The sequence below is a fragment of the Pholcus phalangioides genome, unplaced genomic scaffold, assembly GCF_987345545.1.
Source record: "Pholcus phalangioides strain wild (caught in Gottingen) unplaced genomic scaffold, Ppha-v1.0 ptg000017l_1, whole genome shotgun sequence".
In the NCBI taxonomy this organism is placed as follows: Eukaryota; Metazoa; Arthropoda; class Arachnida; order Araneae; family Pholcidae; genus Pholcus; species Pholcus phalangioides.
In genome coordinates, this window is record NW_028301610.1 from 46,005,226 (window position 1) to 46,027,714 (window position 22,489).

At 36.4% G+C, this 22,489-nt stretch overlaps 1 protein-coding gene across 2 annotated transcripts in view; it reads left to right on the top strand.

Moving 5' to 3' along the window:
- The window catches only part of LOC149073515 (TBC1 domain family member 15-like), a 196,274-nt gene that overhangs the window by 63,973 nt on the left and 109,812 nt on the right, over nt 1-22,489 (top strand). For both annotated transcript variants that reach the window (XM_089247174.1, XM_089247173.1), the window contains exon 6: nt 1,282-1,390. In XM_089247174.1, coding sequence (XP_089103300.1) covers nt 1,282-1,390 — 109 coding nt within the window. The remainder of the gene's footprint in view (nt 1-1,281; nt 1,391-22,489) is intronic.

Genomic DNA, 22,489 nt, shown 5'->3' on the forward strand with positions numbered 1-22,489 from the left:
AGGTCCAGTGTCATGCTCAATCACTGGGGAGCAATATGCATTGCTGTTACAGAACAAAATTGTTCTGGCTCTGTCAACGCCTTGCAGACACAATCTTTATGTAAGACAAAGCTCCTCCACACATTTCAGTGCGTGTTAAGAATGTTTTTAAAACACATTTTACAGAAGAACGTGTCATCTACGACCGCACTTCCCTAATCTATGGCCTCCCAGATCCCTGGACCTTAATCCAGGAGAATTTTGGCTTTGGGGGCATTTGAAGCATCTGGTAAGTCGTGACAATCCAAGAACTTTACCTGACCTTGAAGGCAGCATTTCACGCCATGTGCTGAACATTTCTTCCCACACACTTTAGTCAGTTGTAGAAAATGCCATCTTGCAATTTCACATGGTATCTGAAAGGGATGGCCATCATGTGGAACATGTTTTGTTGCAGTAACAATTATGTGTCATTTAGTAAAATACTCTCAGGTGGTGACATGCGCAACTAATCCCCCTCTGAAACAAAGTCCCATCACTTCATGAAGTCCCCCACAAAATTTCATAATTTTGGGATTACTGGTTTTGCCTGTAGATTACTTTAAAATAGGGTCTTTTAATTATGGATGCCCTGTATATATCACATAAAAATACAACATAAAAACAGTGCTGTTACATAAAACTGCAGTGAAACGTCCACATGCAGCCACCTCTATTCTGTAGTCAACTTCCCTTTGCGGCTAGTTTTTCTTGGAATGGAAATTATATTAGTAGGCCCATGCACAACATAGGATCTCCCACTTTCAACATCAGTCTAGTATAACATCAAGTATAGTATTCCTAAAAAAAATTTAACTTTTATCCTTTAAGCATGTTACTAGTAAATTACCAACTGCATAAACAAAACAGGAAAAGTGCCAGCATATATTAATCAAAATGTTTTCCACCTGGTGCTGGTTGAGATCATAGGCTACTACCATAAAGATAAGATGAGCTGTCATAAAGAATAACACCAAAATTGCATCACTCGCGCTCCTTATGTGTGTCAAAATTCTGACGGGAAATTTCCCAAATGTATTATAAAAATAACATCATAACTTTTAGACAAAGACGTAACTCTCTTTATCAGACAATTGAACTGAGTATCCCATTTCATTATAATATTGAAGCATGACAGAATTTTTTAAAGCCAGATTAATGACAGATGCAGATAAGGGAGGGAAGCCAGATATTAGAGAGGTTTTTACTTTTTATGCATTGCTGTTTTCCTCAGACATTTGAAAAATTTCCAATATTTTATAGATCAAGAAGTGATTCGAGTCTGTTCTTAATAAAAAGAGAGGATGAAATTGTTGGTGAAAAATCATTCAGCCAACTGCAACTATCTGATGGTCACACCCCATTGACAGCTGTAAGTTATACCTTAAAGCATTTTTGTATGTATACTATTGCTCTATCACTGTGTGCTTTCAATTTAATCTATGGTAGTACTATGTAGTAATTTGAATTTGCAAAGCTTGAATGTATTGAAATTTGAGTGACATGTTTTCAATTTCTATGTTTCTAAGTAGTGGCATGGATGTAAATATGCAACATATATTTTGAATTTTATGTGTTTGAGAAATATTGTGTCTCATCACAGTTTTAGAAAATAAATTTGCTTATACAATAAGTATGGATTTTAGGTTTTCTTTGCTCAGCAGCATTTCACATGGAAAGAATTCCATATCAGAATCCCATTCCATTCTTTATAGTTTTTGAATGAAGAACTGGATCTCTTATGTTGAAGATATCTATGTAGCAAAAACAACATTTAGTCAGAGTGTTGTCTAACCTTTACTCACTATCGTTTACTGATGTGCCAATCTGTTCCACATTTCAAGTTTTCCTATTGACAAAAGGCTATATACTCACTGGCTATTTCATGATGAATATAGAGTCCTATTTGTTTGTGTTATTTTTAGACTTTTTAACCCCATCAGAAATACCTTTATATGTATGACTAATGCATAGGGTTCCTCCTGATTACAACTTATTTGGGTCTGGTGAAAGTCCTTTGTAATTTTTAGATTTCACTTCATGTTTCTTTCCTTTGGGGCCACTCAAGTATTATGTCAGCAAATTTTCAGCCATTTTTGACCCATCAGCAAAATTGAGTGAGCTCTGTCCCCCCACCACATATTGGGATTAGAGGCATGTGTGGGAGAGGGGGTTACAGGGAACTCATGTCCTTCCCATCCTCCCCAATATGATCAAAAATGTATTTTTGTAAAAAATTATAATAATCAAAGGAAATACCTTATGTGTTGTTACAATCGATTTCTGTTGATTTTAATGTAGTTTGAAAGCTAACAATAAGTTTCTCTTTAAGAAATTCATTGTGTACCTAACCCTTTTGTGCCTTCTCCAAAGGTAGGTTCTGCACACATCCTTGATTGGGATTGCCCGTCGAGAATATACATAATGAGTCTGACCACACCACCATCTGACGTTGCTGTAGTGAACTTTGCTATCCATGAAGGAGGATCATTTTCACATGATTAGAGACTAAACACACTATATTTTTAGCTTGTGTTTTCAGTTTTGAGCATTAAGTAATAAGGTGGTAGTATAGATAGTAAAGATGCCATTATGAATATTTCATATTTTCATGGGGTGGTTGGTGACATAATCATCATTCAAACTTTATTCCCCTGCCCACTTTTCATCAAAATTAATCAAATCCGAAAAATTAATCAAATCTTGGTATTCTAATAGAAAATATTTAAAAAAACCTAATTTCATAAATTTAATATTAGTATATCATAATGGGTATTGTATATACATAAGTTGATATACTAATATTAATATAATATCTGAAGCTGTCTCTAAGATGAAATTACACAATTCTATAATCATACAGAATTCAGGAAAGATTAATATCAACATCATAGATATTCAGTGGAAATACATGTCACGACACAGCAAGCTGTCTAATCATATTTACAAAGCACTGTCATAAAAAAAGTTATATATGTGGTTATAATTATGATTTCGCACTGTAAATGTTTTACTGACTACATCTAAATATTGGTGAAAAACAAGAATTAGATCATCTTTATACAGTAAGTATTCATAATTTTCCCAAAAAGCATATAATTGTCAGCTTATTGATCTGGAGGGAGGAGTGCTATTATACTTCCCCTTCTAAACATATATCTTCAACAGACATGAGATGTATGGCATCTAAATAAAGTAGATCTAGACCAGTGGTTTTCAACCTTTTTTAATTGCCATGCCCCCTCCCTTAAGAGGCATACGTGGGAGTGGAGGGAGACAAGACTATATCGAAAATTGAAGAAAATTTTTTTTTTAAATGTTAAAATGTATTGAATGTTGAAGTTACTTAAATGCTGGTTTAATCCATTTCTGTGAATTTGAAATGCTTTTTGAAGGTTAAAAACTCAAAATTTTCTTGGAGATTCTTTGTGCTCCCCTCAAACCTCAAATTAGCTTGCGTGCTTCCCCCCCCCCTCCAAAAAAGTAGGTCCTACTTATGCCCCTGTCCCTTTTCTGTGATGTATACAGCACCATGACGTACACCTCTCGATAATGGATACCCATGGTGCTGAAAGCTCTGACCCTTAATGAATATCTGAATACATTGAGACCAAAATCAACATAATTTTTAAAAAAGTGTCCATTAAGGGAGGAATTCTCACTGTAATTCTTATTAATTAAATAGGATCTTCTACGCATATGGAGGAAGCCCAAAATACTATTAGCCTGGTAGCAGGGATTTGCAACCTTTGAAACACTTCACAGGCCAAAAATAAAATTTCCATGTCCAACAAATTATAATGTTGTATTTTTATTCACACAGTGGCATATTAATGGGTAGATTCAACAGGGCCACAAAGCGTCAAGTCAAATTGGGAGTCCCACATTATTGGATAATTTTATTTCTTCTAAGATACTTTTTTTATTAAATGTGAATTTTTTTTCATTATTACTGAAAGTATTTTTGCATTAATTCTGAAAGTATTTTTTTATTAAATATGATTTCTCATTAATACTTAACTTATATTTGATGAATGAATAATTTTTCATTATAATTCTAAAATTATTTTCCCACTGAATATGTAGTTTTTCATTAATTCTAAGAAATTTTTTTTCATTAAGTAGGAATTTTCATAAAATATCGTCTGGTGTAGAGTAACACTTCATCAAGCTTCTGCATACTATGCACATTAACATCAGTTTTTCTGTTTTCACAAAAAAGCACAGACTGCACGTGGGTCAGAAGAGCAATTTTTTCTTGACATAAATATACATATAGCAGCAATTAGACGTTTAATTCAGGTGAATCATTGAGATATCAAGTTTGGTACTTGAAATTTGATAATGGACTGTCAAACATCTTATATTCAGGTGATTTTTTTTAAAATCAGCTCAACTTTATCCTGCCTAGAGTCCAAGGGCGTAGCCGGGGGGGGGGGGACTTGGGGGTCTGGCCCCCCCCCCCGAAATGTGAGAAAATGACCGAAAAAAGGGAAAAAGATGGCCAAATCCATTGTTCTGTCACTTTGGTCCCCCCCCAAAATGAAAGTGGTCCCCCCCCCGAACGAAATTTCTGGCTACGCCCCTGCTTGAGTCTGCTTAATACTGCTTATAATGAACTATATTTGGGATTCTGTAGATAGAAATTCTTATCTATAAAATGGCTATTAAGAAATTGGTTTGTAATTTTTTCAGAAAATACACTATAACTTACCACATTGAAGTGTCGCTACAGTGACAATTATAAAATTGGATATGATGATAAATTCCTTTACAGCCATATATTTTTAATCTTATTTTGAATTCCTATAGTCTAATATTAAACTCCTCTTCATACAACGATATTCTTTACTCTGCAATAAATGTCTAATTATTAATTATTGTTTTGTGAGGTAAAGTGTGCGTCACGGCAGGGCCATAACTAGGACTTTTGCCGCTCCCAACAATTCTAAAATTAGATAATTTTATGACAGTATTTCTTTGCTCCCACACCTAAAATGGCTGTCCCATAAATTTTGCCTCCCAGGGCAGTTGCCCCCAACCCTAGATCCAACTCTGCATTGCGATAAGCTTGAGGTATGCCTATTTCTGCTTTGAAGTGATTCTTTAAGATGAGAAAATCTACCCAACTATTCTGGAAACTGCCAATGAACCAAGAATTAGGCTAAGGAATCGCGGATGACAAAAGTTTGAGAACCACTGAAATATGATGGCAAGCTTGCAATCTAGGCAGACGATAGTGCAAATAACAAGCGTATAATATCGGACTTCACAATACGTGAATAGAAATACAGTAGAGTCTCGTTTATCCGACCTTTGCTTATCCAACATTCCATATTATCAGATGTCCCACCAAAAAAAAAAAAAAAAATCATATAATAAATCATCAGTTGGCAACAAGAACTGTCAGTTATGAGTACAACTCACAACTATCATTGAGTTTTGAAGAAATAGAAGAGAAAATATTTAAACTTTTAATATTAAATTTTAGAATATATTTAAACTGAAAGCCTAACAGGTGATCGGATATTTAACTGTGATGAGTCAGACCTTAATTACAAAATGTTATTTAGTAAGAATCTTGCAGCCAGAACTGAAATGGCAGCTCCTGGCCACAAGCGTAGTAAGGAAAGGCTGACGGTTTTAGCATGCAACAATGCTAAGCAAATCTCAAAATTGACCTTGGAATGATTGGAAAGCCAAAAATCGTAGAGCCAGCAAAACAGTTTCGCAAAAACCTTCTTCCTGTAAAATACTAGTCAGGAAAGTTCATGGATGGGCAGTGAAATTTTCAAAGGCCGGTTTTTTTAGGAATTCACATAACAACAGAGTTAAGGCACCAGAAACTGCAATTAAATATATTTAGCTATAAGAAGAAGCTACAGGAATCAACATAATGGCAGTGCAAAGGTGGCGAGACTCTGTAGCGAAAAAGTGGCACTCGTCAAGAAAGCATACTACGATCAAAAATTTTTTTAAATCATCGCAGAACTGAACTTTTTAGTACTGTATTTAACTTCACAATATTCTGTAACTAAGTTTATTTTTTCAGTTAATTTTTTCTGTTTTTTTGTCAAACATGATTATTGGGTTCTTAATGTGTAAAATTGTAGCATAGTTTGATATTTAATAGGCTTTTTCTTAACATCTCCCTATCATCCAGCATTTTCGCTTATTTGATGTTCTGCTGGCCCATTTGTGTCAGATAAGCGAGACCCTAATGTATATGAAATCCATCCTCCGGAAGGGCCCTTGGTTGGTCCAATGTTCCCCTTCCACATCCTGCAACGGGGCCCCTAAGTAGAGATTTTCGGCGCTCACGGGCTAGTTTTTTCAGTGGACCCGTGTATAATGAATTTATTGTGTGAAAAAATATAATAATAATTATCTCGGGCCCCCGAGCTGAAGTCTTGTCAGCCTCTACTGTGCTTCCCTGCACGAGTGTATAGGTAATTGACTGTTCGAATCAGAAAATCAGCCTTCATTTATGTGTGCCCTCAGGTGATGGTTTCCTCTCCTATGAGCAATGTTTCTCTAATTTTTTACTTTAGCCGATATGTTTTATCTGTGCTGTGTAATGCAATCAGTAAAGAAATTGGGTTACTCGTGCACATTCTATTTAGACAGCGTTTTTTTCTGATGCACATCGCTATCTAGCAGCAAGCGTCTATTTTGACCACAAACCGTTGATCTTGGCAGTCAGCTCTAATTGTTGAACCGATGAGACAAACTGCTTGTCATTCAATGATGTTCTAGGCTGTTTTGTTGTTTTGAGCCCACTATTGCTATGCGTCTCAGAGCTTCAATATGCAATACAGCCATCATGCACACGGATTAAAACGGTCAATAGTAGTTATGCTTTCAACGTGTGCGAATGCCTCCATGGGGCTTGTTTCGGAAAGTTTCACCATAAGTGCCAAAGGAACTCTAATACGGCAAAAACATTGGGGGGGGGGGAGTGTAGGCTTGCCAGATGTCTGTATATAAACGACCCGCAAAGACGTATATAGGGATGGATTACATTAATATTCATGAATTACTGAGGGTTTAGGCAATTTTGCAAAGTTCCTTGGGGGCATGGAGATATGGGGGATGATCTCCCATTGCTCCCCCCCCCTTTTATTGAAAAACTTGTATTGGTATAAGCAAAAGAGCAGAGGGGGACATTCATCTCCCCCTCCCCTTGGTAGAGAAACAACCTATATCCGCTTATGTGACTTGAACCTTTAAGATCCTCTAGGGTGTTGTACTCAAATAAACTTTAGATTGATTTAAAAAATGATTGAAAATCAAGTTTTCACAAATTCAAAAATAATTTAGGTTTTTTATTGTAGTCAGAGGAGGATTCATCCCCTTCCGGTGAAAGTAAATATATTTAGTAATATTTTACAGGCATGTAGAATATTGATTCTGGCATGTATTGTAATTCGCATGCCTGATGGCCATGTTAAATTTTGGAGATTTGTCCAGCCCTGATCTAATACCAGAGGGGAAGAAGATTTGATATTTCATTTAACCATGTGTAATCATAATTTGATTTATGTACCCACTTGTCCCAAATAGAAATTGATCTTATCTAAGCACTTTAAATGATTGGCCTGGTGGCTACCCAAAGTAACAAAATGGATGCAGACCTGGGAAAGATTTTGAAACTACTCGAAAGCATTGAATTTTATTGATCAATATGTGCTATATATGAATGATCATCTAATAGCTGAGGTGCCTAATGTATATACAAACATGCTCAGTTTAACAAGACTGTGGAGGTGTTTCAAACGAGTGAGTGTTCGCGAGTCTTGAGCTTTACATATAGGAAATTTCAATTTCTAAATAAATTCTGGGGTACTGAGACCTGTGTCACCTATTACTATTGGTTTTCGAAGACCGGTTGGAATCAGTTGGGGTGGTAAGTCAATGGGAAGAATTTAGTACAAAGCTATCTTCTGTTTTGCACGACATTATTCTCTTTGTTCGAAAAAAAGCATGTTTGTACATCATGACTCATATGATTCACGGATAGCATGCATAACCTTTATCTTGAAAAGAAAAAGGTTCATTCAGAGACTATAAAAGTAGATGAGGTGATCTGTTATTGTTTACTGATAAAAGAAAGGCATTGAAGAAAATGATAAGGGATAGTAAAAAGGAAGTTGTGTCTAGGTTGGTAGACAACATTGGCACTGACCCAAAATAATTTTTAGAGGGGTAGGCCCCCCTCTCGATAGGAGGGTCTATAGTCCGTTTCAGGTTAACTTCGCAGTGGAGAGGAAGCTACGAGAGGGAACCGCGTCACTCGTTGCTATGACATCGAAAGCCTCTTAACCAATGTATCGATGTGCTGCCTTGGTAAGGTATGGCTGATTCTCTCCAATCTCACTGATAAAAATCTTTTGTTACGTGTAACGTAATTGCACAGTTAAATTAGTAATAATTATAGAATTAAAAAATCCCTGCCGATACTTTCAGAAATTAAAGTGAGGTTTTTGAAATCGTTTTGTTTTTTGATTAGAAAGTGTTTTAAAATTTAGAAAAAATAATTATCTTCTATCAGCGTGTCACTTACTCTTCATTCATGTGCTGTAACACTAAAAATTAAAAAAAAACAACTAATATTTTTCTGCAATATTTCCCTTCCCTCACCTGAAATTAATTTATAAAATAAATTCCAAACAATAATATGAAAGCAACATATAATTTTAAAATGTATTTTAACCATGGCTCTCAAAAAAACTTGGGGATTTTTAATTTTTTCTTCAATTTTTGTATGGAAAACAAATTAATGTTAAATAAAATTTTTGAAGCCAATAAAAAAAAATTAAGAAGCATATTAACTCTGTTTTCACTTGTAAATGCAGGAATAGCACCAAATAATGATACAGAAAAGTTTAGAATTTTTTTACTCACTTTTCTTGCCGAAATTTCCATCGCTCGCCCTCCCCCTTCCCCGAATGGTATACGTCGATGACACTTGTTTTCACGACAGTTTTAGTCTTTTGTTACAGTGCTCATGGTTATTACGGATGATTCTTATCGAGTTTTGTTCACAGCGAGTATTCAAAAACCAAAAATATAGCATTCAGGAATGGAAGAGCAGAGAACTTTAGCGTGGCTATCTCTGGTGAAAATAAAGATACAACTGTCACATAAAAAAGATGAAAGCTCAAACCACTGTGGACCCCCCCCCCTCCGACTTATTTTATCTGAAGAGACACTAAAGGCAAGGGGAAACAGGTGGGTGGAAGATGGCGTCCGTTTGTGTGAGTGGAAGACGCGACTCGTGTCAACACTTTCTGTGATCGGAAACTAAAACTATCCCATAAACATGACAAAAAATAAATAATTAAAAAAAGGAGGACCTAAAACCAAATCTTCTGTCCCCATAAACAGCCTCTCACAATAGTATTGGCACTCTTGTGGAAGAGAAACACTTCTTGTAATCTATGAGTGAATATCTGAACTCACTGAAGCTTATTTTCGGGTGAAAATAAAACTAATTGAATATTCGTGTTTATATAAGCCTATAACTGCATGTAAAACTGAATGAAAAATTGTATCGTTATGGAAAATTCAACCAAGTAACAATGTAAAAATATATATGCAGTATATAATTGTGTAATGAAAAAAACACGACAATGATATATTGGCGGGGAAAATTTCTAGGACATCGCGCCAGAATGTTGTTGCCGTTGCTATGGACTATTGATAATGGTAACCTATATTTATTATAATTTAAAAATTTTAAACAAATAAAGATCGGTACAAAACGATATTTTTGCAGTATTTTTTTAAAAATCATAGAAAAAAATCAAATATTCTGTATAAAGCATCATCGATACCTCTGATATATGAGAACTATATTTTGCGGCGAAGGAATACACTCTCTACCTTTCTCTTCACTGCAAAATTGTGCTAAATCTTCTAAAAAATGTATGTGCGAGCAAAGCATCAGGACCAGATGATATCTATCCTAGAGTCCTCAGGGTATGTGGTAATGAATTGTTGGGGCCACAGTTGCACAGATTTGCAGGAACAGTGTTGCTGAGGGTATCGTCCCAAAGGATTGGAAACTTGTTCCGATATTTAAAAAGAGTAATAGAGAGAGGCTGTGGCAATTTTTTTTTCTTATAATCCAGTGAGTTTGATGAGCTCCCTCTCAAAAATTTTAGAAATTATCAAAAGACAGTTGGTGAAGTTGATAGAAGAAAATAATGTATAGTCAGATAATCAGCATGGGTTCAGGAAGAGAAAGGCATGTGTGACTAACCCTCTTTGCTTCCATGATCATGTTGTGACTAAGGCTTTGGGTAAGGGCAAAAATGTAGATGTGGTCTACCTTGATTTCCAAAAGGCATTCGATCGGATCCAACATGGTAAACTCTTGAAGCGTTTACATGAGATTGGGGCAACTTGTTGAATTGGATAGAATTGTGGTTGAGAGATAGATCACAGTGGGTTATGGTGAACAAGGAATTCTCTGATTGGACAGGCATCACTAGTGGAGTTCCTGAAGGAAGTGTTCTGGGCCCCATACTTTTTTCACTTTTTATCGATAAACTTGATCAGGGTATCAATGGGATTGTTAGCAAATTTGCAGATAATGTGAAGCAAATGGGGGTTAGTTGGGAATCAAAGCGATAGGGAGTTGCTTCAGACCCAATTGAACAGGATTGGAACGTAGGCAAATGAATGGAGCATGAAGTTTAGCATTGACAAGTGCATGGTCATTGACTCATTTCGGCTCGAAAAACCCACGGTTCTCTTACAAGTTGAATGGTGTCACTATCCCGGATGCAACTAGGTTCACCGATTTCTTCGGCTTCACAGAATTCTCATTGACGAGTGGCTTAGGTTTTCTGAACATTGTTCAGCGGTGGTCAAAAAAGCGAATAGAATGCTTGGTTTCAAAACGGTCTCATCGCGTTCTCCTAAAGACATTCTTTTTTTCCGAGGCTTGTTTCGTCCTGGACTGGAGTATGTTGTCAGGTTTTGGAGACCATACCTACAGAGGGACATAGACTTGGTTGAAGGGGTGCAGAGAAGAGCTACACGTGTCCTTATTGGAACACAGGGCTTGAGTTATGAAGAGAGACTTCATTTTTTGAATATGTTTACATTGGATGAACGCAGGTGTCGAGGAGATACAATCAAAGTGTTCAAACTTTTCAATGGGATGGATAGGATGGACCATGAATTATTAGTACACCGTCAATCGACTGCTTTTACAAGGGGGACATCAGTATCATTTGGTAAACACAATTCTAGGTTATGGTATCGCAGGGAATTTTCCTCTAGTAGGGTTGTTAATAAATGGAATAGCTTACCCTCTGGGGTAGTAAATTCTAAGGGGCCATTCAAGTATTATGTAAGCAAATTTTTAGCCACTTTTGACCCCCTCCCCCCCTTGTCAGCAAAATTTCATCATCAGCTCTGCCCCTCTGAATCCTAATGCATATTGATGGGATCAGAGACTTACACAGGGGGCGGGGCATAGAGGGCTTGTGCCCCCACCCACGATCAAAAATTTATTTTTTTTAATGCAAAAAAATAATTTTTTGTAATTGAAATTTTGGAAGAAAATATGTTTATATGTTACTAGCTGATACCCGGTGACGTTGCCCGCCCTGTAAAAAATTTATATATGTATAGCTTATTAATTATTTCTTAATCAAAAAAATTCTGCATCAAGTAAGAAAAAGTTACTTTTATTTTTGAATATTTTAATTAAAAACTTCAGGCAATCGCTTGTGGATACACAATATTTTTGTTGTTCCATCTGGTGTGTAGAGGTACAAATTTTTGGGATTACCAACACACGAATAGGCGATAAAAAGCTGTCCGTGGGAAAGGGCTCAAGTAGGTTGATACCTGCCACTGCTAACGACTGGCCTTGTGCTTTGTTGATTGCCATGGCAAAAGCTAAATGAATCGGGAACTGTAATCGCTTGAAAGTGAATGGCATTTCTTCAGTGATAATTGGGATACGTGGAATGAAGACATCTTCTCCTTTGGCAAAAATCCAGTTAGAATCGTTGCTTCAATGATGTAATCGTGCAATTTCTTCATGCAGAGTCTGGTGCCATTGCAGAGTCTTGCTGTCTCCAAATTTCTTAAAAGAATTATAAGTGCTCCAACTTTGAGGGTCAAGTTGTGTGGCGGCACACCCGGAATATCCAAGGAGTTCAGAAATTCTGCAAGATACAGAATTATCTGCGCTGTGTCTGTGACAGTGTCAACCCATTTGTAAGATGTGGAGTCTCCTGGAATAATTTTTAGGGTTTTTTCGTTGATCTTGTTCACACCGTCATTTTTTGGTGCCAGACTCGCTTTCTCAAAGCCACTCATGGTTCATGGCTTCGGTGATTTTGTTGAATGTTTAGGAAGACTTTGTCTGCAAGTTCTTGAACTGAGTTTAACAACTGGCAAAATCCATTTGGGAACTTAATCAGTCCTGTGCTTGGGTCTACGGGAATTCTCCCATTGCCAAGTGTGATCAACTATTGTGAAAATGATAGCAGCTTTGGCAGTAACATATAAACCGTTATTCTCCTCTCTGGGCTAAATCCTCCCAGCTCCCACTGTGGGGCCATGGAAGCTGGGCCCCCAAGAATAACACTGCCGTGTGCAAGGGTTCTGTCTATAGTGAAGTACAAAATGAATCGGGGGGGGGGGATGATGAGAAGTGGGGAATATCCATGAATAAGGAACTAACTATTACACGCGTCTTCACTAGCGTGGATTTAGTAATCTGCAAATTCTTCCTTAAGACCAACTTAGAGGTAGAATTTAAAAAAAAAATTTTGGGAGTCTCAACAGTATAAAATAAAACTACTGACAGAATTTTATGTTTATAGCTTCAGCAAGGCCGTAGTGAGAAGGGGGGGGGGAATTGGGGATCCGGTCCCTTCGAAATGTGAGAAAATGATTGAAATAAGGTAAAACATGGCCAAATACATTATTTGACCACTTTGTCCCTCTCTCCGAATGAAATTTCTGGATATGGGCCTGACCTTCAGTGGTTGCGACTCGGCGATGAATCAGTGAATTAAGCTGTCAAGCCATGTAATTTTATACATATGAATAAAAAGATTTCTCTACTAATGCATTGCTTTCGAAAAACCTTGAAAATTTTAAATTAAGATCTTCATGATACAGTCTAACTTTGTGCAATATCATTTGACATTTTAAGTCTATTTGAAACTTGAGCGAGAAAGAATTTCGAAAAATTCTCAAAGAAAATAATAAGGAATCACAGTATTTGTGGCGGATAGAAAAAGCGACAAATGCCAGAAAAAGGCAACCCTGAATCCTTTGCTTTTCGCCAAGTTGGAAAAATTAAATGAATTTCCATTGATCTTGGTATGCGCCACAAACCACTTGCGGCGACAAACGGAAACCCGACAGATATCGCGAAGTGCGGCTTATACGGAGAAATTAAATTTGAAAATGTATTTGATCGCAATTTATCATTTTCATCGGCGTCCAATCGCCCCTCGCCGCGAGAAATTCAAATCCCGACAGAAATCGCGAAGTGCGGCTTATACGGAGAAATTAAATTTGAAAATGTATTTGATCGCAATTTATCATTCTCATCGGCGCCCCAACGCCCCTCGCCGCGAAAAATTCAAATCCCGACAGAAATCGCGAAGTGCGGCTTATACATGGAAATTGAATTTTTTTAATTCGACCGTGTCGGGATTTTGACCATGTCGGGATTTTAACTTGTCGGGATTTCGTCTGTCGGGATTATGACCCACACCCGAATAAACGATACATTGCGTGTTGAAAATTGTGAAATCGGGATACCGATGTGAAGCCTTACATCAGTGATTTATTATAAACTGATACATCGCCCAGTCCTACATTGAAAATTTTCACCGATTATAGTATAGGGTCACCGATTTAGGAATTCTCATTGACGAGCGGCTTAGGTTTTCTGAGCACTGTTCAGCGGTGGTCAAAAAAGTGAATGAATGCTTGGTCTCATTTTCAAAAAGGTCTCTTCGCGTTCTCCTAAAGTCATTCTTCCGCTTTTTCGAGGTTTAGTTCGTCCTGGACTGGAGTATGCTGTAAGGTTTTGGAGACCATACCTACAGAGGGACATAGACTTGGTTGAAGGGGTGCAGAGAAGAGCTACATGTGTCCTTATTGGAACACAGGGCTTGAGTTATGAAGAGAGACTTATTTTTTGAATATGTTTACATTGGATGAATGCAGGTATCGAGGATATATGATCGAAGTGTTCAAAATTTTCAATGGGATGGATAGGATGGACCATGAACTTTTAGTACACCGCCAATCGACTGCTTTTACAAGGGGACACCAGTATCGATTGTTGAGGGGCAATGCAAGGTTATGGTGTCGCAGGGAATTTTTCTCTAATAGGGTTGTTAATAAATGGAATAGCTTACCCCCGGAGGTAGTAAATTGTAACACAATTGACACGCTTAAAAAGAAATATGATAAACATGTTGGGGTAAATCGAGAAGCTATCCATACTTAGAATAAGACAACCATAAGTATTCTTTATGGGCATTGTATAATATTTCATCATGTATATATTGTTTTTACTGCATTTTTAATTGGGTTGCTGTATTTTTGAGAAACATATGACATCCATATTTGTTATGGGCATCTTTTTCTCAGCCACCTCATTGAGCATTTTGCCTGTTGTGGCGTTGTATTTGTATAAGCTTGATGTCCACATACACGATGTAGCTTACCATACACCATGTTATAGCAGACCTTTTCCACTGAAGAAGGGGCTATAATACAAACAGCTGTTTGGTGTCTCAAGAATCATCTGTAACGTTTATCAAAATCTTGACAATATCCAACAGATATCTATTGAAATATCAAGTTCAGGGCCCCTCTCTTCCCAGTATTTTAAAGCAGTAAAAAGTTTGGTTTTTTTAAGTCAGTAAAAAAGACCACAGGAATAAGGATATTTGCACGTAGGGAAGCCAATCTCTACCTTCACATGGTATGTGCTGGGCAGTTTGCTTGCACACTGGTGAACATTGGGGGGGGGGGTTAAAATCTGCTACTATTAACAAACATTTCCATGTTTGTTAAGAATGTCTGGACTGAGAACTGCGTCTACACAGCGATATATTTTGTTTAATATGATACATTGAAACTTAAAGTCACTCAAATTATTCAGCGCTTGAAGCAGAGCAATATTTTAGTGTCAAAAGAGAAACATTCTAGTACTCTGAATTCCTTCAGATTTTAAAGAGTTCTCTCTTTTCCTTTTTTTTGTAATTTATACACTCTCACACAATCAGACAAAAGTACAAAGACAGTGAATGACAAAATACAAAATGCTACAAGAACACAACAATAAAAAGAAATAAAGGAAAACAAACATACACTCTAACTTATAGGGATGATTATATATTATCTTTTTGTCAGGTCTAGATTTGATATATAATTTGGAGTTGTTACAATGCGACAGCATACGACATTTATAGTTAGTTATTATAAAATATATATTTATATTTATTGTAATATTTATTTATTTATTTATTATAATATATATTTATATTATTATATATATATATTGCATTCCTTAATAAAAAAGTAAAAACATTAAGGTTTAAAACATTAAAATCAGTGAGAGATAGAGGAATAAGTTTTTGTTCCAAATGAGATGTAAATTTATATATATATTTTTACACTAAATTTATTTCACTGTATTATAACTTCATAATTTAAGTCTTTTCTAACTGAGAGAATATCTTTTGTGGACTTTGCTATATTATTTATACCATTAATGCTAAGATAATGTTTTTTGGACATAATATATTTTCATATGTCTAGTTGAATTTCTATTTTGGTTTTTTACCAACTGCTCATAATTATTTTCAGCATTCGAAAAATTAAGCAATCAGACTACTAAGAAATCATCCTATTTTATCATGTATATATATTGTTCCTAGTTACGGTAATTGCATTTTTAATTGGGTTGCTGTATTTTAGAAATATGATAGAATATTTAGAAATATTTGTTATGGTCATCTTTTTCTCAGCCACCTTTGTTGGGAATTTTGCCTGTTGTGGCTTTGTATTTGTATTTTAAAACAATGTGGTGGTCCACAAGACCAGTAGCCGAAAACTTATTTTCCCCCACAGTGAAATACATTGATTGCAGAAGAATCGTCTATGGGAGAATCATGAACCTCAGTTATTTTATGTTGACTCAGCCCTTTGAATGTCTAATGATGTTTGTTTACTGTACAAATATTTTAAAAAACGCATTTGCCAAGATTGAAAATTTTATGAGCGAAACTGGTTTTGATATGCTGCATTATACAGTATGTGGACTAAGTGATGCCACAATTCCTTAACATCTATTCCATGAATCAATAGTTTTCCAACATTTGCATGCCATCCTAATCTTTTATGTTCTCATAAATTAAATAACTTTCTATTTTTTTAATTCAGGCCGAATTTTCGAAATAAATCTTGAGCCAAAAATAAGAGTTCTCAATTGATGCATTTTAGATCTTCTTTCTATAATGAACCATCATTTTGTTATATAAATGTGCAATATATTTTACCTCTACGCCGTCTGTGGGTACTAGGACCATCTCACGGTCTATAATGTCATGAGCTTATACAATATGCCTAAGAGTTGTGGATCCTGGCCAGATCTCCAATTTGTTATATTTGGTTGCCAGATTCTGTGTTATATTTTTTACTATATTTCCTTTTCTCTAATGAGGTTATGTAAATTAGACGCAAGCTCAATAATGCACCTTCGATCTTGTTATTGGTTCTGTCATGAAGCATTGTGGGAATGCTCCTGTATAAAAACCAGGTAGAGATCTGCACGAACTACCTACTTCCATCACCTATTTCAGACTAACTTCCTGTCTTCATCACTCAGGCGTCACGCCCTGTTGAGGTGTGAGCCAGATTGTCTCTCAGTTAAAACAATGTGTTAAACTTGGGAAGGTGTGCCTTTGGCACCTCCCCTGTCTCATCGCTGACGATGTGAACTAATACGCGAATACCTGGACATAGCGGTGAGAGCATTCCATTTTGTTGTTTCATAGTAATGTCTGAGAGAAATTGTGATAATTGTTTGTTAAAGTTATACTAATACAGTTAATAGAATAAATATTTATAGTTTAACAAAAGTCTTGTTCCATTCATTGTTGTCATCCATTCAATGATCACTGGGGTAAAATTGATAAAGAACTGGGAATGCAAGGTAAACGTTGCAGTAGCAATCTTTTTCTGTGGTCATTCCTCCATTTCTGTTGTACCCCTGCGTTAGGTAACTTTTTGACAAGGACAAACCGGGTATCGAACTCGCGACACCTCTGAACATCTGGGTGTCTACCACATAGCAAAACCAAAATTTGGTGACTTTTTGGTGACCTTTTTCATTCAGCATAATGAACCATGCTGGAGAGTTTTTTATATCCGTGGTTCCCAAACTGGGAGTCACTACCCCCAGGGGGTTTGTGTTAATAAAATGTTGGGTATCTTAATGAAATAGTAAAAATAAAAAAAACACGAGTGAATTTACATAATAGAAACATATAAGAGAAATCAATTTTAATCTTTTGCAACTTTTCATGGGGCATGATGATGTCAATACATATATGCACAATGTATTTTGATCAACCGTACAAATCTTTGATGCAGGGGGAGGTGGGGTGACTGCAACCCCTTTCATGTTCCCATGTATCTCCTCCCATAGTAAGCATGGTCTTACAACACAAACAGAAATCAAATTTCTATATCAGAGTCTTATTACTGAGAAAATTGTTGTACATGTGTACAACATATAATTATTGTACATTGCACTTTTGTTAATTTTTGCAGCACCCCAGTCATTTTGTGCCCACGATGGTTTATTCAAATAAAACCTAGTGAAGCCAATTACAACTGAGAATTAGAAGTCAGTCCTCAGTAGTTTTGAAACCAGGCGTGCTGTGGTTGCTCGAGCACTCATGGTAATACAAATACAAGGCCACAACAGGCAAAATGCCCAATGAGGTGGCTGAGAAGGTGCCCATAACAAGTATGGATGTCATATATTACTAAAATACACCAGGGCCATATTTGGTCCGCGGGACAAGGGCCTATGTGATTTATCATTATATGATTTGGAGGGTGGGTCGCAATGAATTTATTAAAGATAAATTTTGAGTTCATAGCCTTCAAATGGCATTGAAATAAACAGAAATTGATTATAATCATATATATAAATGTGAAAGTATATATGTTCTTTATACAAATCTACAGTTTTAGACCAATCATCAATAGATTTTGCCAGGCCGTCAGTTATGGGGAGGCGTTGCCCCCCCCCCGGCTTTTGAAAATACACTAAAAATGGTATATGTATATATATATATATATATATATATGCATACACTGAGTACATGTGCTTTGCCCCCCCCCCCCCCCCGGAAAAAGTTGAAATGACGGCCCTGGATTTTGCATATATACCAAACAAGACTGGGATTAAACCGTAGGCTACTTTAAAAGTTTGTCAGAGCTAGAGAAATGCCCTAAATGGGTGAAAAACTGTCAGGTAACAATGATTTTGGGGCCTCAACAATCACTTTTGGGACGTTTACTTTGGTTACCGTAGTTCCCAACAATTTGTTTCGGACATGTATGCTTTACAATGGTTTGTCACATCTTTAATGCTGCCATTATAACAGTTTAATCCTTTATAATGATTTGTCACTTTTCCAATCCTCCCAGTAATTGAAGAAAACCCGGAAAGCGCCGGGTATTATGGCTAGCCTATATATAGGGTGTCCTGTAAGTGCCAATGCAGCTTTCATCTCATCAACCATCCATCGTAGAGGTATAGTTTCAATTTAAAAAATGCTTAAAAGGCGTTTGAATAATATTTGCTGCACAAGCTGGACATATGACATCACTAACAACCATAGGCAAAAGCAGAATTTTCTCAAGGGGGAGTTTCAGATTTTTTTTCCTTCTAAGGGGTTTTTTACGTTTTTTTCCTGCAAAATAACACTATAATCTTAGCTCAAGGGGGGTTAGAACCCTAAACCCCCCCTCCCTTGCGTACGCCAATGCTAACAACAGAGAACAACAACTACAACGACAAAACTGAGAATAAAATGTTCAATGCCAGCTGATGAACTCAATGGAAATTGCCCACTTCGCAAACTGACTAGCCCAGTTGACTCTTCCCATGTCCGAAATACGGGCTTTGGCCAGCCTTTTGTGTGTGTATCCCTATATCGATGCCTATGGTTCGAGGTTATCACCGAATTGAAGTATTTTTTGTGACAATTATGGCCATTTATAATTAGCTATAGCTAATCGTAATTATTATGGTTAGCTGTGGCAACTCTAACAGTCAAAAGAATCTGAATATAGATATTTTAGTGATCCATATATAAGATTAGACATGTAGGGCCTGGGGAAAGCCCGTAATTCGGACATTGGCCGGGTCCACTGGACTGGCCAGTTCGCGAAGTGGCCAACTTCAAGGTTTGACAGTAACATATATAAATATACATATGTATATGCAGTCATCGCTCGATATAACGACCCCCTCGTCTCTTCAAAATGAATGTTATAGTGGGAGGGTCGTTGTATCGAAAGTAAAATATATATGATTGTCGTTCTGTGAAAACATTTGGGTCTTATCCCACTGGTCGTTGTAATGGAATGATCGCTATAACATGAGGTAGTTATAATGAGAGTCGACTGTGTGTGTGTGTGTGTATATATATATATATATACACACGGGATGGTAAAACTATCGACTGGCTGATAATTACACACGATTCCTTGTGAAAAACCAATGCCAAAAAGTTTTTCCGTTTTAGGATCGTCAGAATATTAAATGTATTATAACAGTTTGAACTTTTGTGATGTACATTTTTATAACGGCCAGTTATGTGCCAGACAACCAATGAAAGTTAAATTCTTCCCCAGCGGAGTGTGGTGGGCTTTTTGAAAATGAACTGAAATATTCAATCACGTTAAAATTCAAGTTCGATTGTCTTCCTTCACGATTGGCACTTTTCCCTCTTCGTGAAGATTTATGTTATAACCTTGTTATTACGTAATAAATTCGATCACTATATAGGCAAATTGATCACCAGATGTGTAAAGTGTTTGCCAAATGACTTTTTTTGACCCACACATTGCATTATAAAGTATGCAGAACAAAAATTATGCACAGTCGTCCTGAGCACCAGGGCTGGTACCCTTGTAGGAGCCACGATGGCTCCAAAATACTTGAGGTCGTACGCATTGCCCTAGCTAGCCTATTTGTTGAAGGAAGCCCTGACCAGGACCGTCTCAACAGCATGATACAGCATACTAATAAATGATGAAAATTTTCTCATTTTCATGAACATTATTAACATATAAAAATAAATTAATTGAAAATAAATAATTTAAAACTAGATGATAAAATTAATTATATTTAAAATAATTGAATGTAAATGAATAATCAGTCTATAATTACTAAATAATGTATTTGAGTTCTGGCAGCACCTCTATAAAGTTCCGACCTACACGGTGTTCTAAAATAAAGACATTTCCGTTCTTTTTAACTTTCTCAAAAATTTTCGATCAGGGTGTCATTTTCTGTCGTGTCAGGTTCAGGTTGTACATTATCGTCAATGTTTATGTAATCCTCAGCATCAGAACCTTTAAATAGGAATTTTGTTAGGGAAAGAGCAACATGGTCTTGCTGCCCCTACCACTGTAAAATTCGAAGATTTTGTAGCGGTGTTTTTGTTCCCCACCTAAAATTTATCACCCCCTGAACTTGCCACCAGTGTAGTAGCCCCTCCCCTTTCCTCTCTCTAAATAATTCCGGCCCTGCTAAGCCTTGCGACCACGGAATGCACACAGCTTGCATACAATTTTGTAAGTCTTGCATAACATTTGAAAATTGAATCCTTATACTGATTTTTGCTGTTGAAAAGCCTGCTCTTGTGAAAAATTTTGTTACAATTTCAGAAAGCAGCTGTTTAACTATGGTTATGGCTTATCAAAACCACTGCATTAAGTACAGAAAAGATTTATGCTAATCTAAGGTGTTGATAATGTATAACTCTCATTTGCGAGCATAGATTGAGATGAAAAATTTTGCGTACTCAAAAAGGATTGAGTTCATTATTTTACTATTACTTCATAAATTGCCCTCCGATACCATTTTTATATCATTCTGATGATTATCGTCCATTGATCGCCGTGTGTGAAATTTTCCGTTGAAGGATACAATTTTTCTTTCTGTTTCCACGTTAGACAGGTTCCGTTTAAACCTATTTGCATCATTCGAAAAAGTGGAAAATTGGTCCATATCACCAAAATTTGTTTATTGTATAAAGTTAGAAATATTTCAAAATGATAAAAAGCTAAAAACAAAATGGCGTACACAAAGAATTTATAATTTTACTTAGTTCAATGAAGATATACATTGAAAATAATTTGAAAAATTAAATTTAATAGTTTGATACAGTATATGATAGTATTCTAGTGTTTTGTTCTTATGCATAAAAACTGGAGCGCATATCTGCGCTTTGGTGATAATGGCCAGGAAAATTCCGTGCATATATGCGCTTATGATGCAAATGGGTAATGCAGGTTTTTTAATGTGTATTTTGGCAGTGAAGAAATCATGGGAGCACGAAATGTTTCCGTTGAGAAGACAGGTTTTACTGCATTTCCTTTTTGCAATCATGGAGAAAAAAATAAATTAGCAAGGTAAACGTGTAAAAGGCAGCTTAGCAGGGCCGAATTAACCCATATGAAGGCCCTAAGCACTAAAGTGATTTTGGTGCCCCCATTTTTGACTTCAACGCATGCTCCTCCCCCGTGATAATTAGATTTGTTTACAATTTTCTACTATAAGTATGAAAATTTTGATAAGCAGATAGTTTATGTGGGGTTGAAAATTATCATTTTACCACGAGCAATCTATGATGTCACTGCTGCTGAAGACCCTCGAGTGTCAGGAAGACCTCGTGACAATTTGATCTGGTTAAAATTTTAAACAGAGTATGCAAATTGTGTGGTAGTGTAGTTGCATACAGGGTGTCCTTTAAGAGTTAGTACAGCCATTGTCTCCTCAACCATCCGTGGTAGAGATGATGATTTCAGTTTGAAAAAATGCTTAAAAAAACACAGTGTGTAACAAAATAAAAAAAAATAAAATTTTAAAACTTCTAATTATAAAGTGACTGCACCGTATCTGCTGAGACCAACAAAAAAAATCCAAGTTGACAAGTACAATGTTCGCTGAGTTATTTGAATTCAAAATTAGCGGCTTATACGGCGAAATTAAAATTTGAAAATTTATTTGATCGAAATTTATCATTATCATCGGCGCTCCAACGCGCCTCGCGGAGAGAAATTCAAATCCCAACAGAAATCGCGAAGTGCGGCTTATACGGCGAAATTAAATTTGAAAATTTATTTGACCACGATTTATCATTCTCATCGGCGCCCCAATGCC